We start from the raw sequence: 19254 nt of genomic DNA on the forward strand, positions 1-19254 counted from the left end.
CCCTCATTCATTCTCTGCAGATTCAATGGTTTAGTCTTTAATTGAAGGACCAGCAGGATTTACACAAGAAGTCAAGTAGTGTTTAAGTTACACTTGCCAGCAGACTGTTGGAAGTCTCTTGCTGCAGCCAAGCTTAAATATTTACAGAATAGCTGGAGTTACACAGTTTAAAAATAATCCCCAGTTTAACAGGCCTATTTTTTTATTAAATTATACTACCCAGTCTTCAATGAGCATAAAAGAACCCTGGTTTTAGTACAGACCAGTCATGCAACATTGCATACCTTTAGATCTACATCACTCTTATCTGTAAGGTTCTATAACTCTTATCTGTAAGGCTCTGTCACCTGATCATTTGCAGATTTAGTCCTCATGGGATAAAGAACATGACCAAAAAGAACAGCCAACACCACTAAGCAATTGAAGTAAACATTACCAATAAATCAAAACCAACTGGTATACACATTAAAGGTCCTAAAAGCATTCAGCAGGTGCACAAGTTCAGATAATATTGAAAGCTACTTAGACCTTATGTCATCAACAATGTCTTGGAAAATCAGACTAACCTGTTTTGAGGTCTTTAATAGAACGCATATACTTCAGTGGGAAAATTAAAATGCCACAATCATTACTTCACTTAAAGAACACGTAATTAAAAATAGAAAACATTGTGGGAAATATCATATGTCTAAACAAAAGTAAATCAGTCATTGAGCGCGTGCAATGGTTTTGTCATGTTACTCAACAATCTGACGTAACAACTCAACTAGCCATGTTTAAATGTGAACATAGACATGACACAGGCCTGAAAACATGGAATAAATGCAGAAAAGCTGAAGTGGATTGGGATACTTCAACAAACCGTCAGCTCAGCTTCTCCTGGCTGACTCAAATGTCCGGCCACCCATCTACTTTGAGCACATTAATCATCTCAAGCAGCAGGTTTGTTTGACTAAATTACGATTACTGATGACCAACTCATGAAATTAATTGAATGCTTAAAAGATGTTGCATGCTCCTCTACTCAACATTAAAATATTATGGTTTAATTAACCATGGATTCATTTTCCGTAAAATTGCGTTGTGCATTTGCAATTGGCACATTTTAATTCATCACTTCACGGATACCAAGTTCCTTACTCAAATCATAAAGTCATAAAAACCTAAAGAAATATTTTTCAGCAGACAAACTTTACTTGCTGGATTGTCAAAGAAAACCACTTTGATGCAAACATACAAAGTTGATGTGTGGGGAAAAAAAAGTTGGTCCATTAAATCTGCCCCTTACTCATATGGCTGCGATGTTGTAACCAGACACTTCTCTATCCAACAGTCCTGGCATCTCCTTTCTTAAAGTCGCAAAGCCAAAGCTCAGAGTGGACAGAGAGGACAGGCAAAACCTAAATCCATCTCCTGGAAGAGACAAAAAAACCCAGGTATTCCAGAAAAATTCTCCTGACACCCTCGGGTGATCACATGGACCAGGTGCTATTTAAAAAGACACTTGCTCTCTATATGATACACTATTCTACACTATGAACAGTTTTTTTCTCTTTAAATAACTTTTTTTTTAAATAATTTTTTTTGAAAATTTTTTACAAAATATATAACAGCAAACAGTAACAAGCAACAATAAAACAACATAATAAGCATAACACCCCAAGACCGTAGCAACGCATATATCGAACCCCCCCCCCCCCCCACCCCAGTAAACACCAAGAAAACTTGAAAATAAATTAAAATTAAATAAATATAGTCAACGCACCCCCCCCCCCCCCCCCCCCCGGGTTGCTGCTGCTGCTGACCTAGTTCCCTATTGCTGAGCCAGAAAGTCGAGGAAAGGCTGCCACCGCCTAAAGAACCCTTGTACCGACCCTCTCAGGGCGAATTTGACCTTCTCCAAACCCGCCATGTCATTGATCCAGGTCTCCACGCTTGGGGGTCTCGCATCCTTCCACTGTAGCAAGATCCTTCGCCGGGCTACTAGGGACGCAAAGGCCAAAACACCGGCCTCTCTCGCCTCCTGCACTCCCGGCTCCACCGCAACCCCAAAAATCGCGAGTCCCCAGCCTGGCTTGACCCTGGATCCTACCACCCTCGACACCGTCCTCGCCACCCCCTTCCAGAACTCCTCCAGTGCCGGACATGCCCAGAACATATGGGTATGGTTCGCTGGACTCCCCAAACACCTGACACACCTGTCTTCGCCCCCAAAGAACCTACTAATCCTAGTCCCGGACATATGGGCCCGGTGCAGCACCTTGAATTGGATGAGGCTAAGCCGCGCACATGAGGAGGAAGAGTTAACCCTCTCCAGGGCATCCGCCCATGTCCTACCCTCAAAGGCCTTCTCTGCATCTAGCGCCACCACTATCTCCGCCTCCCCCTCAACCGCCGGCATCATAATAACATTTAACAAACTCCGCACATTCGTGTTAAGCTGTCTTCCCTTGACAAATCCTGTCTGATCCTCGTTTATCATCCCTGGCACACAGTCCTCTATCCTGGTGGCCAGGATCTTCACCAGCAACTTAGCATCCACATTGAGGAGTGAGATTGGCCTGTATGATCCACACTGCAGGGGGTCCTTATCCCGCTTCAGGATCAAAGAAATCAGCACCCGTTGCATTGTCGGGGGCAAAGCCCCCCCCTCCCATGACTCACTGAAGGCCCGCACCAACAGGGGGCCCACCAGGTCCGCATACTTTTTGTAAAATTCCACCGGGAACCCATCCGGCCCCGGCGCCTTCCCTGACTGCATTTGACCAATTCCCCTGACTAGCTCCTCCAACTCAATCGGTGCCCCCAGCCCCTCCATCAGCTCCTCCTGCACCTTTGGGAAACGTAGCCTGTTCATAAAGCTCTCCATCCCCCCCACCCCCCACCGGTGGCTCCGACCGGTACAATTCCTAGTAAAAGTCCCTAAAGACCCCGTTCACCTCTGCCCCCTTCCGCACCACATTCCCACCCTTATCCATCACTCCACCAATTTCCCTAGCCGCATCCCGCCTGTGGAGCTGATGCGCCAGCATCCTGCTCGCCTTCTCCCCATACTCATAAACCGCGCCTTGCGCCTTCCTCCACTGTTTCTCCGCCTTTCTGGTGGTCAGCAAATCGAACTTGGCCTGCAAGCTACGCTGTTCTCCCAACAATCCCTCCTCCGGGGCTTCCGCGTACCTCCTATCCACATCTAGGAGCTCCCCCACCAGTCTCTCTCTCTCCCCCCTCTCCCTCCTTTCCCTATGGGCCCGGATGGAAATCAGCTCCCCCCGGATCACTGCCTTTAGAGCCTCCCAAACCATCCCCACCCGGACCTCCCCCGTATCGTTGGCCTCAAGGTACCCCTCAATACTTCTCCGGACCCTCCTACACACCTCCTCATCGGCCAGCAGCGCCACAGCGGGCGCTGGTCATGCACCTCCCCCATCTCCAGATCGACCCAGTGCGGAGCATGGTCTGAAATTGCTATGCCCGAATACTCGGCATCCTCCACCCTCGGGATCAATCCCCTGCTCAGAATGAAAAAATCAATTCGGGAGTAAACCCTATGCACATGGGAGAAAAAGGAATACTCCCGCGCTCTCGGCCTCCCAAACCTCAAGGGATCCACCCCTCCCATCTGGTCCATAAACCCCCTCAGCACCTTGGCCGCCGCCGGCCTCCTACCCGTCCTTGAACTGGACCGGTCTAGTGGGGGATCCAGCACCGTGTTAAAGTCTCCCCCCATGATCAGGCCCCCCGCCTCCAGGTCCGGAATGCGGCCCTACATACACCTCATAAAGCCAGCGTCATCCGAATTCGGGGCATACACTTTTACCAGCACCACCTTCTCTCCCTGCAGCCTACCCTTCACCATAACAAACCTGCCCTCCTTGTCCGCCACCACCTCAGACGCCTCGAACGCCACCCTCTTCCCCACCAGAATCGCCACCCCCCGGTTCTTCGCCTCTAATCCTGAGTGGAAAACCTGCCCCACCCACCCCTTCCTCAGACGAACCTGGTCCGCCACCTTCAAGTGGGTCTCCTGGAGCATAGCCACGTCTGCCATCAGCCCCTTCAAATGAGAAAATACCCTAGCCCGCTTAACCGGCCCATTCAGCCCCCTCACGTTCCAGGTGATCAGCCGGATCAGAGGGCACCCCGCCCCCCCTCCCCCGCCGACTAGCCATAGCTCATCGACTGCTCTCCCCAGGCCAGCACACCCTGCTCGACCTGTTCCCCATGACGATAGCGCCTCTCCCCTTCCCCCCCGGCCCACACCAGCTCCTTCCTGGCCATTCCAGCAGCAACCCGGTATCCCCCTCCTAGCCGCGATGCACCCTCCATGGTACTTCCGTGAGTCAGCCGACTTCTGCTGACCCCGGCAACTCCAGCCAAAACCCGACCCCTCCTGACATGGGGTCATCCCCCCTCCTTGGCACCGCTTCAGCGCGGGAAAAACCAGTAGAGGCTACGCCCCCACCGCCAGCTCCACCCCTCCTGCCCCGCAGTGCGGGAAACCAGAGGAAAGCCCGTGCTTTCACACTGCCCCACCCCACCCTTCTGACGCAGCTCCCAAATTCCAGCTCCACCCCATCCCCCAGCCCCGTACAGAAAAAAAACAAACCCCCAACATTCCCCACATAACACAAAACCATACCCAACAGAACCACCCGGAAACAGAGCAAGAACCAGCATAAAAAAACATATCAAAATTACAAAAACAGCAACAGCAAAAACAGCAACAACCGTAGTATCAAGACCCCGCAGCCCCCAAACCCTAGTTCGAGTCCAGCTTCTCCTCCTGCACAAAGGCCCACGCCACCTCCGGGGTCTCAAAGTAGTAATGCCGGTCCTTATATGTTACCCACAGACACGGCATTCCAAATTTAACCTGCTTGTTATGCAGCACCGCCTTCATCCGGTTAAACCCGGCCCGCCGCTTAGCCACCTCCGCACTCCAGTCCTGGTAGATTCGCACTACCGAGTTCTCCCACTTGCTGCTCCTCTCCTTCTTGGCCCAGCGCAGCACACACTCCCGGTCACTGAACCGACGGAACCGCACCAGCACCGCCCGCGGGGGTTCATTCGCCTTAGGCCTCCTGGCCAGCACTCTGTGGGCTACCTCAAGCTCCAGGGGCAGATGGAAGGACCCCGCCCCCATCAACGAATTCAGCATCGTGGCCACATAGGACGAAAGATCCGACCCCTCCAGCCCCTCCGCAAGGCCCAAGATCCTCAAATTCTTCCGTCTCGTGCGAAAGTCCAGCTCCTCCAAGCGGTCTTGCCACTTTTTGTGAAGTGCCTCGTGCATCTCCACCTTCCCCACGAGGACCACGGCCTCCTCCTCCCGATCAGCGGCCTGCTGCTGCAACTCCTGAATGGCTGCCCCCTGGGTTGTCTGGGTCTCAAGCAGCTTGCTGGTAGTCGCATTCAGGGAGTCCAGCAACTCAGCCTTCAGCTCCGCAAAACAGCGCAGAAGAGCAGCTTGCTGCTCCTGCGCCCACTGCCACCAATTCTCGGGTGCTCCGCCGGCCGCCATTTTGTCCTCCTTCCCCCGCTTTTTCTGGGGAGCTGCTGCTCCCTTTTTCTTTGCCCCACTCCGGGTGACTAACTTGATTAGTCTCACCACCCTTCCCCTGCAATTATTTCCCTTCAGGTGGGTATCCAATTCCCTTTTGAAGGTCCACATTTACTCTGCCTCCAACATACTCAGACAGGGTATTGCAGATCCTAACCACTCGCTGCTTAAAAGAGTTATTCCTCATGTTGTCATTAGTTATTTTGCCATTCATCTTACACTAGTGTTCTCTGGTTCTCCATCCTTCCAATAGGAACAGTTCTCTCTCCATTTCCTTTGTCTAGACCCCTCAAGATTTTGAAGACTGCCATCAAATCTCCTCGCAACATCTCAATGGACAGGCAAATACCAGTTGCTGATAATAATCTACGTGCTTGCATGAGAAATTAGTGGGGTCTGGAGAGATGGAGGCACACTTTCCCTTCCAGACGCACTCATACCAAGTAAACAGGGGGATTTGAGTGTCTGCTATCATATGTTGATGCAGTCGTCTATTAAGTTCTTGCTGTGCTGATTCAAAATGTTCCACTGAACTTGATAATGGGGTAATCAAATTTTAGACTGGGGAAAATTTGGCATACAGAATTTCAGGTTGGCAGCTTCATACCAGGATATTCTTGTTGAGTTTACATTTTGCCACACAAGTTACACTGTTATAAGAGCATAATGAACTAGAGGAATTCCTGACAGGAGTTGGCCAGTACAGGCCTATTCCTTGTTTCAAATCGGTTATTGTAATAGTCATGGTTTTGTATCCCTACTTACTGTTTCAAGCTAAGATTTTTTTTAGAAATGCATTTTGACGGTATTAGTTTGCACTAAATGGCTTTCTAACCAATCTATTCTTGACTTCCGTGCAATTAATACATTAAAGTCTTTTTAGAGCTAATCCACACTAATGGAAGGGAACTCCTGCACATAAGAAGGACCAATAAAGATCACTGAAATATAATAGTTCACAAAGAAAATGACAGGAGAGGTTCTTAACTAATTATTTTACTGCAAGACAACTTTCTGCTCATCACCGTACTCGACGCCAACGAGGTCAGGAAAGGAGACTCTAACAGAATGACACAAAAAATGCAACATCTTTTCATATTTAAAAAAAATCAATGAAGTGAAACTGGAATGAATTACTTAGCAGTTCTATAAGGGACAGTCAATGCTATAAAGCAGGCAACATTACAGAATAAAATATGCTTTGAGAACTAAGATGAAAGATTTGATTTACAATGGCTTACATTCTGATGATATACTGGAAACAATCAAGTAACAAGAATTTAAGATTCCAAGCTGGCTGGATTATAGGAAGTAATAATAGGTACAGGTTATTGAACGAGATTTTGGTAGTAGGAGGAGAGAGACTTCAAGATGGACTGTTATGACCCTTCCTGCTCCAAGTCAGTAACTTGGGTTTGATTTTTAGCCCCAACCAGGGGTGGTTAGGCACTAAAAATAGAGGCCCGAGTCGGCTTGCGGGTTTTCTCTGGCTCCATCCCACACATGGACCATTCGCACGGAGACAGGATGGGGAATACGCAGCCACATGCAGCGGAAAGCTGATCTGGCTTCTAAAGGGCCACTTAAGGCCAATTAGAGGAGGCTTTTCCAGTCAACCACCAGTTTGCTGCAGGCAGCCAGGGCCAGTGTAGCCACCTCGAGGCAGCCTCCTGACAGCAGTCCGAGGGACCAGTACTCCTTGAAGTCCACCTGCCTGCCTGGGTATAGCAACGCCCACGGGCTCCCTCAATAGCTTTCCTTTGCAGACTGCCGCTGCTGTCACATTGGCCCTCCAGCTTCAAGTGCCTACCTGCTATCTTTAATTGGTTGGCAAGCCCACCTACCCCGGTCCATAATTGGGCATTCTGCTGAAAATGACTGAGTGGCTGGTTCATACAGTGTGGGCTCTTGACAGCCAATGAGCCTGAAAGCAGGGATCAGAATCCCACAGAAGACCTACTTCTGGGTTCAGCAACCCATACAAGTCAGCCAAATATGCAGACAACTCTAACCCTGACAAGGAAAGGGAATAACGAAAGGAAGAAACAATCAAGTTTGACAAGACATCGAAGATACACAAGAGGAACTGGATAAATCCCATAATTGGGAGAAATAGTAGCAGATAAAATTTAGTCAATGGGATTACATAGATTACATAGAATTTACAGTGCAGAAGGAGGCCATTCAGCCCATCGAGTCTGCACCGGCTCTTGGAAAGAGCACCCTACCCAAGGTCAACACCTCCACCCTATCCCCATAACCCAGTAACCCCACCCAACACTAAGGGCAATTTTGGACACTAAGGGCAATTTATCATGGCCAATCCACCTAACCTGCACATCTTTGGACTGTGGGAGGAAACCGGAGCACCCGAAGGAAACCCACGCACACACGGGGAGGGTGTGCAGACTCCGCACAGACAGTGACCCAAGCCGGAATCGAACCTGGGACCCTGGAGCTGTGAAGCGACTGTGCTATCCACAATGCTACCATGCTGCCCTCCTGATGCCCAGGAAGGAAAACAGACATCAAACATACTCTTGTGAATGGTGTACTAGCAAGAGTGATGTTGAAACAGCTTTACGGGAATAATAAAGCTCAGCATTGGGCATTTTTCATCATTTTGAAGCAGCAAACAACAAAGTAAATGTGGTCACCTTGCTAAATCAGCAGAGTATTCGATGGAGAAGTTATCCTGGAGCCGTACACTGCTCTGCTCACACCTACCTGTTAGATCCAGGTTTTAGCTCAGAAACACAAGGAAGCTACTCAAAACCCGAAGGCAACATAGAGAAAGACCAACAGGCTGATTGCTCGTTTCATAGAATTAAGAACAAGTTTAGCAAAACTTTGAAAGGTGACCAAAAGTGTACTTTATTAAAGTTATACGGCAATAAAGATTTGGAAAAAGTAAACCATGAGCACAAAGTCAAGGCATATTATTAAAGTAGGGCAAAGAGATACAAATTCAAACACTGGATAATTTAGGATTGACGTCAGGTGATTTGTAATGACCCAAAGACTCATTAAACACTTAGGATGACCTTTCAGGTGCAAAAAACTTTGGTGTCTAAGTTTTTCTAGAAGGACAAGTTAAGGTAGCCCATAAAATTGTGAGTCCATTATTTATCACGTGTAACCTGAAAATAATATTGAACAGTGACAGACAGTTGATTGGAACCAGCAGTAGAGTAAAATTTAGATACCGTCTTGGCCATAAAAGTTGTATAACTAGCAACAGTCTACAAGTATTATGTTTCAGGCTTTCTGTTGTGAATTTTGATGTACCCAGCGCTAAGAGATAGCTTTTGCAGAATAAACAAGGATCCCACTGTATTATCATGATATTGTCAGCATTTTGTTAGGAGGAAAAATAAGCGAGACAATTTGCGCTGTCTTCAAAGGGATAAGTAACCGGAACCATAGCAAATTTGGCAAAATAGATTAGAAAGAAATAACTCTTACATGCAAGTCAAGGATTGGCAAACACGTATCCACATGAACATTCCAAGGTGTCTGTGTTGAGGCTATTCTTACTAACCATGTACATTAATGACTTTATTTAAAACTTGGGTGAACAGCGTTGGAAGTTACTGACTGCACCAAATTGGGAGCATTGACAACATTGTAACAAGAATCATGAAAGGCCACAAGAGAACTTAGATGAGACATCAGGGGCAAATTGGACAATTAGTGATGGGCAACAAATGCCGGCCTTGCAAGCGATGTTCACCTGCCATGAAAGGATAAATTAAACGGCAGATAGATAGTTTACAGGTGCAGCATATTATAGTAAAACATGGAATAATATATTTTAGAAATAATGAAAAGAGTGACATTTTCAACGGCAGTACTGTAAATCATGATGTGCTAGATTGCCAGGTCATTAAAGGTAGCATCACAAGTGGTTTGATATCTTCAGCCACAGAATACAAAAGCAGGGAGATAATGTTGAATTTAGACAGACCTTAGTTAGGTTGCATATGGAGTATTACGTGCCGTTAGACAATCCTGTAGAGGAAAGATATAAAGTAACGGATAAGGTGTGACGTGCCTTAACAAGGAGACTTGAGAAGTTGGTGCTTTCTTGAATAGACGTTTATAGGTTGACTCAATTGATGTTTTCAAAATGATGAAAGATTGTGAGAAGAGAAGTCGTAATAGATTGTTTTTGCCAGTCAGTCAGTAAGGTGCCAAAATGAGGACACAAATTTAAGATGATCAAAAAATGAATTAAAGAAGCTTGAATAAAATATCACGTCACAGCAGCACGTTGGTTAGAATGTGAACCTCTTGTGCCATAAAGCAATGGTTAGGCAGAGTTCATGTTACATTATTTTAAAAGATACTTAAGGTAGCTGCATCATAAAAGGAATTATCAAAGGGGGTCGAACCAGAGAGTGGATGACTCATTTTGAGCCAAATACAACAGAAATTTGATGGAACAAGTAACTATGAATCTGTGCTATACAATTCCAAAACTGCACGACGAGGTTCATTCTAATGAATACAAGAGTCTGCATGAAGTCCTGAGTTTCTTGTTTGGTAAGCATTGGAATATTGACAGCCCTATCTACCTGCTCCATTACTGCAAATTATGACTATTCTCTTCAAGACAATCATTTATTTATCTTCAAAAAAACACATAAACGCAAAGTCAATTAAATTATATAACATTTAAGTTTTTAAACATTATTCTGCTTGCAGTGAAAACAAAGCATAATTTATTCTAAACATCAGGAATGGTCAGACTTGCACCGCAGCCAATATGAATGACATTTCCGACAAACATTCTTTTGGTTGGTTCTCGTCAGTACTCTAATTTCTGGAAAATGGTTTAAAAATATCACAACCCAAAATGCTACTTCTGTAATTAGATACATGAGTGTTTGTAAATTAATTATTAGTAATCTCTGACAACATTACTCGTGAGCCAAGAGTCAATCTAAATAATTGTCTCGAAATGCTCTGTGCAACTGGACTTCCAGTCCAGAAGACTGACTTTTCCCAGTAGTCGGGGAAACTTATCATCTTTGTCACAGAAGATTATTATTTTGCTTACAAAGAAATTTGTTTTGCCAATGAGCCTGAGAGCTTGTCCAGTGGGCAGAGAGCAGAAAGGCCGAAGGTTCAATCCTTGGCTTTGCCAATTGAGACGAACTGGTCTCAGTGTCCCCCTCAGTTCGAGATTAGGAAATAAATTCAGCCAACATTGCTGGAAGCGCATGTGTATTAATGTGGGGTGAGACCAGAATCAGGCTCGGCTGTTATGCTCCTGGTTATTGACTAACTTCCCGATACTCTCAGTGAAGTCTTGCACATGAATGATAGCTACTCCATCACACTGGGTTCCACTGGCATCAGAACCGTACCCCGTCAAGAGGTCATTCCTTCAGATCAAAGAATAAAACTGGCAAGATAAAAAAGATAATTGATTATATCTAAAAGACTCTCCGCACCCATTTTCATTCGCTGTTGTGTGGAAAAACAGGGAGGATTACTCAAAATGTACCTCAATGGTAGCAAACTACTTTGGGAAGTCCTGGCATGAATGGTGCTAATAAAAATTCAAGTTTTTTTTCTTTAAATATCAAATGTTCATTTTCTCAGTAAGCTTATGTATAAAAATATTGTTTGAAGACTGTACTTGTTGCATTATGATTTCTCTGTAAAAGGATATCAATGAAGACAGTTGAGAAGAAAAATTGGATCTTGAGAACTTGACCTCTATGCTTACATCTTAAAAATCGAGGAGGCTAACCTGGCCAGTGTTGCAAGTGAAATACAGCACCCAGACTTTGTTGATGGAGATTGATTCATGCAACAAGATTTTACAGGATTAAACAAAATTGCAGAAGAATCACAAACAACTTTTACCTTGTTAATAAGGGTCATAGTAAAGACAAGCAGCTCGGAATCAGCTCCATTCTTCTCCTCCAGAATTTCAACTAAATTTGTCCATGTCTTTGTGTCTGCAGAAAGAAAGGATTTAAAAATAGTTAGATGTCAGACTAAAAAGTTTGAAGAGAAATATGGTCGGCAATGCTTTTTATTTTGATCACAGTGGAGGCAGTGGCATAGTGGTCACTGGACTGGGAATCCAGAGACACCGGGTAATGCTCTGGGGTCCCTGGTTCAAATTTCCCCAAAATCTGGGATTCAAAAGGCTAATGATGACGAGTCAATTGTGGTAAAAACCCACCTTGTTCACTAATGCCTTAAGAGAAGGAAATCTACCATCCTTATCTGGTCAGACCTAAACAACCATAGTAATATGGTTGACTCTTAACTGCCCTCTGAAATGGCGGAGGAAATTATGGACAATAAATGCTGGCCCTACAAATCCCATGAATTAAAAAGCATCAGAATAAATTACAACGGCAGAGCTGTTTTCAAACCATAAATTTATTCACACATTAATAGCACATACAACGTGGAAGGTGTCCACATTCTCTATTATTGTAAATGTTTCCCTCCCTGGTATTTATCCCTTTTGAAATTCTGAATTTGCTTCCACTGCACTTTCAGGCAGTCGATTGCAGAACAGATAACAGATTTTTTTTTTTTAATAAACAATTTTATTGAGGTAGTTTTTGGCTTTATAAACAGTTACAGACATCATCAGAAAGAAAGCAAAAAAGGCAAAAATGTGCAAACATCCACGTACTTTCAATACTTCCATCGTAACATATTGCACAAGCCCGCTCCCCTCCCACCGGTACTACCCGCCATATTTTCCCTCCTACTCTACTCTACCCCCCCCCCTCTCTCCCCCCCCCCCCCCCCCCCCCCCCCCCCCCCCCCCATCCCCCTGCTGACGCTCACTCTCCCGCAAAGAAGTCAATAAATGGTTGCCACCTCCGGGTGAACCCCTGCACAGATCCCCTCAAGGCGAACTTAATTTTTTCCATCCCCAGGAAACTCGACATGTCCGCAAGCCACCACTCAGTCTTCGGGGGCTTTGAGTCCCTCCACGCCAATAATATTCGTCATCGGGCTATCAGGGAAGCAAAGGCCAAAACATCGGCCTCTTTCTCCCCCTGGACGCCCGGGTCTTCCGAAACCCCAAAAATTGCCACCCCTGGACCCATCACCACCCTTGTTTTTAGCACCTGGGACATGACCCCCTCAGCTTAGGGCATGCCCAAAACATGTGAACATGGTTCGCTGGTCCTCCCGCGCACCTAGCGCATTTGTCCTCTATCCCGAAAAATTTGCTCATCCGAGCCACCGTCATATGGGCCCGGTGAACGACCTTAAATTGGATCAGCCCGAGCCTAGCACGTCGCGGTCGAATTTACCCTACTCAAGCCTCTGCCCACAGCCCATCCTCCATTTCCCCGCCTAGCTCCTCCTCCCATTTAAGTTTCAATTCCTCTGTCTGGGACCCTTCCTCCCTCACGAGCACCTTATATATACCCGAGACTCTGCCCTCCCCTTCTTCCCTCCTAGAGACTATTCTGTCGAGGGTCCCCATTGCCGGGAGGCGTGGGAAAGATGGGACCTGTCTACGAACAAAGTCCCGCAACTGTAGGTATCTAAAATCATTTCCCCTTACCAACCCAAACTTCTCCTCCAAGCTCCTAACAGATAACAGATTTAAAACAAAATCCTCATCTGCCCCTCATTGGAAGTACAGTTTACCACATTAGAATGAGTCAAGGGAACACAAACATTGCTCACCACACTAACACAGACCAAGTGTATCATTTACCCTGAAAGTCAGAGGGCCCATTCCAGAGTCAGATGTTAGGCAGCATTTGATTACTTGCATTTTTCTAACATTTGGCACACACATGTGATGCATCACAAATACCTTGATTTACTTAATAGCAGCAAAAGTCAAAGTACACAAATCACAATTATTGTCAATTGAGCAGACTAGTCTTTGCCACCTTGCAAGGGACGCTATTTTATATTTGTAGCATCATTTCCATAGTTTTTAAGACACAGGCATACTGTTTGATTACGTATCTTCCATTTTTAAAAAATGCTAAACATGATACAAAAAATTAGGTGCCACAGTAATCCAGTGCATGTCTATTCCAATGGACTATGTGATAGAATGGTCAGTCACAGATGTGTAACAATGATTCCCTGCACAACAAGCATGAAGTTTATGCCAAAGAGCCAGAGAAATTCAAAACTTTGTCCTGAGGGGTGAGGGGAAATAATTAGAAGGCATACCATTGCTAGACCTGCTGATGGTGACGGTCCTTTGTTTTTGCACTGGCTTTATGGGGGGGGGGGGATGTAGTGGCCACCTTGGGTGGGCCCGGAGTTGGCCCACTGCTGGATTGTCTCACAGGGAGGATATGGCTGATCCAGGGTCAGGGGGGTTGTCCAGTTGGTAACTTGGAATATGAGGGGTTTAAATGGCCCAGGAAAAAGATCCCGGGTGTTTGTGCACCTGAGAAAAGTTTGAAGGCTGATGTGGATTTTCTACAGGAGACCCACTTGAGAATCAAGGATCGAACAAGGTTACAGAAGGGATGGGTGGGGCAGGTATATCACTCAAGATTTGACTGTAGGGTGTGGGAGGCCGCTGTGTTGATTAATAAGAGGGTGGCCTTTTCTGCAGTTGATATATTGGCAGACGCAGGTGGGAGATATGTAATCATCAGTGGGTTGCTGGTCAATGTGTATGCATGAACTGGGATGACACAGCATTCAATAATAAAGTGCTTGTGTCTATTCCAGATCTTTATTCACATCAGGGGGATTATTAGGGGCAGGTAATCTCTTATAAGACAGAGGAACAAATCTGGGAAGGTGGAGAGGCAGAGGCTGGTGGCCTCCATTCTCAAGGTGGACCACCCTGACACTGGAGTTATTGGCAGACAGAAAGAAATTGTAAATGAATTTTGAGTTGTTGTCAACGGGCAAGGCTCTGAGAGCCAGCTGCGATGCTCGAGGGGGACTTTTTAATGAGTATGGGGAGAAGGCCAGTCATGAGTTGGCTCACCAGCTGAGATGGAAGGCTGCTTCTTGGGAGATAGTGCAGGTTAGTACCAGGATAGCGGGTTTGTTTCTGCCCTACAGAAAGTTAATGTGGTATTTGAGACCTTCTATCATGTCTGAGTCAGAGTCTCCGGAGGAGGGTTCAGCAATAAGGGACTTTTTGGATGAGGGAAGGCAGAAGCTGGAGTTGCTGATAGGACCAGAGGAGATCATGTGCTGTATTCAGTTAATGCAGACGGGCAAAGCACCAGGTCTGGATGCGTTCCTCATTGAATTTTACAAACAGTTTGCTGGTCAGTTGGCCCCACTGCTGCTGAATATGCTTAATGATTTTGTGTCCCAGGGGTGCTGAGGCAGGCATCAATTTCTTTGATCTTGAAGAAGGGCAAGGATCCGGTGAAATGTAGGTCGTTTCAACCTATTTCGTTGTTAAATGTTGCGCTAAGTTTTTGGCATAGGTGTTGGCAATGCATTTGGAACCCTGCCACCTGGGGTGATTTCAGAGGAGCAGACTGAAGTTGTTAAGGGTCGGCAGTATTCAGAGATTGTTAAATATTGTGTTGTCGCCCTCCTTAGGGAACGAGCCAGAGGTATTATTTTAATGGGCGCAGAGAAGGCGTTCAATGCAGTTGACTGGAATCCCTGGGCGGTTCGGCTTCGGGCCAAAATTTATTTCATGGATTAGGCTTTTGTATAGGGCGTCCACTGTGTTTCTGCATGGTTTTGGCAGGAGTCAGGGCTTTTCTTTAAAACAGTGTTAAAAGATCTGTCTTTCTTAAAGAACAACTCTATAAAGCTGATATTCCTGAGTTAGTTAAAGTGGATTGAGAGCTGAGATTTTCTTTTCTTGTTCGAGTGGGAATAAAGATAGCAGTTAAGGGTAGTGTATTCACTGTATTGATTAGCATTGTTTAGGGGGTAATTGTAAGCTATTTTCTGGTGTGACGTTACAGATATTTTAATACTGTGTTTGTAATAAAGTTCATTTTAATATACCATAAACCCTATTTCTCTGCGAGATCACTCCTGGAGCGAGATATCTTTTCCTTACAGTCTTAAAAAAAAATTTTTTTAATTTTAGGGTTTCTAACCTATATACTAGCCACTGTTGGGGTCTGATCTGGGATCATACTAGTCCCTCAATCACAAAGCTCCCAGAGGTTTGATTTTTTTAATATGCTGAACTACTTTTTTTATGCTTTGGATAAACTTTGATTTTGCACAGGTTTTCGGCGGAATTCTCCGATCCCGCGAAAAATCGGGAAGGCCGTCGTGAACTCGGCCGAGTTTCACAACAGCCTCGGAGGCCTCTCCTCTCACCTTATTCACCCCCACCTGGGGGGCTAGGAGCGGCCCTCCGTAACTCTCGGCCGCTGGGCCTTGACGCTTGCATCAAGGCGGTGTGCCGAGAATGACGCGGCCGGTGCGCCTAAGTGACGTCAGCCGGCTCCAACCCGTGCATGCGCGGCTGACGTCACGATGGCTGACGGCTCAAACCCACGCATGCGCGGTTGCCGTCTTCCCCTCCGCTGCCCCGCAAGAAGTGGCGGCTTGACCTTGTGGGGTGGCGGAGGGGAAAGAGTGCGTCCCTTTGAGACGCCGGCCTGACGATCGGTGGGCACCGATCGCGGGCCAGTCCCCTCCCGAGCACGGCCACGGTGCTCACTCCCCTCTCCGCCCCCCACAAGCTTCAAACCAGCTTTTGGCACCATGTTTACGACGGCAGCGACCAGGTGTGGTTGTCGCCGTCGTGAACCGGTCGCGAATGGCAGGCCGCTCGGCCCATCCGGGTCGGAGACTCGCCGGTCGCTGTGAAAAACGGCGAGCGCCGATTCTTCCGAGCCGGGGAGGGGGGGGGGGGGGGGGGGGAATCGCGGGGGGGTGCCGGGGGGCGTGTCGTGTGTCGCCCGGCCCTCCCGCGATTCTCCCACCCGGCGTGGGGAGCGGAGAATCGCGCCCATTATTTCTTGTGTTAAATTGTTGTACTTTGCTCTGCTGTCATTGGTCTGAACAAATAATACCCACTCTGAATATTTCCCTCTTTTTTGAGGTAGCAAACAAGGGTGCCCCCTTTCCCCTCAACTCCTTCATTGTGACCCATTGTTATCACACATCGCAACAGCCAGTGTATGACTGAAATACATAGGGGGGGATCATTGAACAGAGGGTTTGACTTTATGCAGATGACCTTCTCCTTTGTATTACAGAACCTGCCACGTCTTTACCGAATGCTTTATCTACTCTTGGTAAATTTGGTCGTATTTCTGGTTATAAACTCAATTTAAATAAGAGCAAACTTTTCCTTTAAATACAGCAGTTCATAACTTTCCACTGCACACACTATCTTTTAAGGTCTCCTTTAATAAATTTACTTAAAAGGAGGTGCATGTAACAGGGAAATTTGATAATCTCTTGAAATGTAATATTGCCCTTCTCCTTGTACATGTACAACAGGATTTAAAGTGCTAGTCTATCCACCCACTGTCTCTAGCAGGCCGCATTAACCCTGCTAAAATTAATTCCCTTCCCAAATTTTGGGGTATCCCAATTTGATCCTTAAATTGTTCTTCCATAAACTCGATCGTCTTGTCTCAGACTTTATTTGGAATACAAAGATCCCAAGACTTCATAGAGCAAATTTTGCAAAGACCAAAATCTTTGGAAGGCATTGGTTTACCCAATTTCCAATGTTATTACTGGGCCGCCAACGTTCGGGCTGTCCTATATTGGTAATGGGCAGTCACTCAACACGTCGTCCCAGTCTGGCTGCACTTAGAATCATGGCAGCTGTAATTTACTCTAACATTATTTCAACTGCCTCTTTTCATACCAAGAATATTATTATTCAGTCAAACCTTAGAATTTGGATGCAATTCAGACGGTGGTTTGTCTGGCAAATATTCTCAATGCTCTCCCCACTTTCAACGAACCACTTCTTTTTACCCTCTATCCTGGATGAAGCTTTTAATATTTGGCCCACTTAAGGTATCAAAAAACTTAAAAGATCTATAAGTTGATGATACATTTGCGTCATTTCAACAGACTAAGGACAAATATTCCCTCCCCAGGACCCACTTTTTCAGATACTTGCAGGTATACAATTTTGTAAGCAATATGACTCCTCAGTTCCCTACACTTCCCTCAAACTGCCCAATGATGCATTTTTGACTCCAGTCCCAACTATGAGAGGAGTTATATCTAGTCTGTATGCTGAACTTTTTCTCTTCATGGTCCTTCATTATCAACTGTAAAGTCCTTATGGGAACAGGATTGAACAGAATAAGGAATTCACAGTGGGATGCTCTATTATATCACATTCATTCCTCATCCACCTGCACTAAACACAGTGTGACACAATGTAAAATATCCCATCTAAAGTCAGACTTTCTAGGAGTTATCAAGGTATTGACCCCACCTGTGACAGGTATCACAGGCCCCTGCGACCATGATACACATGTTTTGGCCTTTCCCATCCTTATACAGTTACTGGACAGCTATCTTTAAAACTATTTCCGAAATTTTGCAAAAACTTGTTGACACAATTCCACTGACTGAAGTTTTCCGTCTGTTATCAACAACCCTTACTTCGGCTAAATACAAGACTGATTTCATAGCCTTCCTGACTCTTCTGGCAAGAAGCTTAATTTTACTCCGATAGATGTCATGTGCTCCGCCATCTCCCTCCCACTGTAACACTGAAGATGTGTTACATTTCATTAAATTGGAAAAAGTAAGGTGCACGCTATATGGATCTACTACAAACTTCTACAAGATTTGGCATCCATTCTTAGCATATGTAGAGAAATGACAACTCACCCCACACCACAGCAGATTGCCATTGTTTTCTTTTTTCATTTAAATATTATTTAATTAGCCTGATTTCCCATTTAAATGTTTTCTTTGTTTACTCAGGAGACCAGTATGCATGTTTTTTTAAATCTCTCTCTTCACTAGTGTGTGCTTGTGTTTAGAGGGGACGTTGAACACAAGGTTGCTTCTTCTCGATGATCATTGTCCTCTTTCCTCTCTGTATCACAATATATTAATGCAACCTGATGTTTACATTTTATGTTTCTGTCTTTCACACAAGATGGGAGGTTAAAGAACAGGATTCACTCCTGCCGTTGGCCGCAGAGTCACATGAGCAAGACAGCAAGCTCATCACTGACTCACTGGGAGAAAATGTAGACAATCAACTCAAAGAGAAAACAAGGCAAAACAAAAAATTCTATAAAATGTCAGTTTTTGGGGACATGCAGGTTCATTAATCATAGATTATCATAGAATTTACAGTGCAGAAGGAGGCCATTCGGCCCATCGAGTCTGCACCGACTCTTGGAAAGAGCACCCTACCCAAGGTCAACACCTCTACCCTATCCCTATAACCCAGTAACCCCACCCAACACTAAAGGCAACTTTGGACACTAAGGGCAATTTATCTTGGCCAATCCACCTAACCTGCACATCTTTGGACTGTGGGAGGAAACCGGAGCACCCGGAGGAAACCCACGCACACACGGGGAGAATGTGCAGACTCCGCACAGACAGTGACCCAAGCCGGAATCGAACCTGGGACCCTGGAGCTGTGAAGCAATTGTGCTATTCACAATGCTATCATGCTGCCCCAAACACTCGTTCATTCACAGAGCTGAAGAAATAATGGAATTCACGTATTTTCCTTTTGCATAATTCAAGGCTTACAAATCAGGTTTGATACTTGTGTGTATAACAGG

General features: G+C 45.7%; 1 protein-coding gene across 4 annotated transcripts in view; it reads right to left on the reverse strand.

Annotated features, from left to right (window-relative positions):
* fhod1 (formin homology 2 domain containing 1) overlaps window positions 1–19254 on the reverse strand; it is a 483544-nt gene that overhangs the window by 177423 nt on the left and 286867 nt on the right. For all 4 annotated transcript variants that reach the window (XM_038806848.1, XM_038806847.1, XM_038806846.1 and 1 more), the window contains exon 8: window positions 11438–11532. In XM_038806848.1, the coding sequence (XP_038662776.1) occupies window positions 11438–11532 (95 nt within the window). The remainder of the gene's footprint in view (window positions 1–11437; window positions 11533–19254) is intronic.

Source organism: Scyliorhinus canicula, chromosome 9 (genome assembly GCF_902713615.1).
Source record: "Scyliorhinus canicula chromosome 9, sScyCan1.1, whole genome shotgun sequence".
Lineage (NCBI taxonomy): Eukaryota > Metazoa > Chordata > Chondrichthyes > Carcharhiniformes > Scyliorhinidae > Scyliorhinus > Scyliorhinus canicula.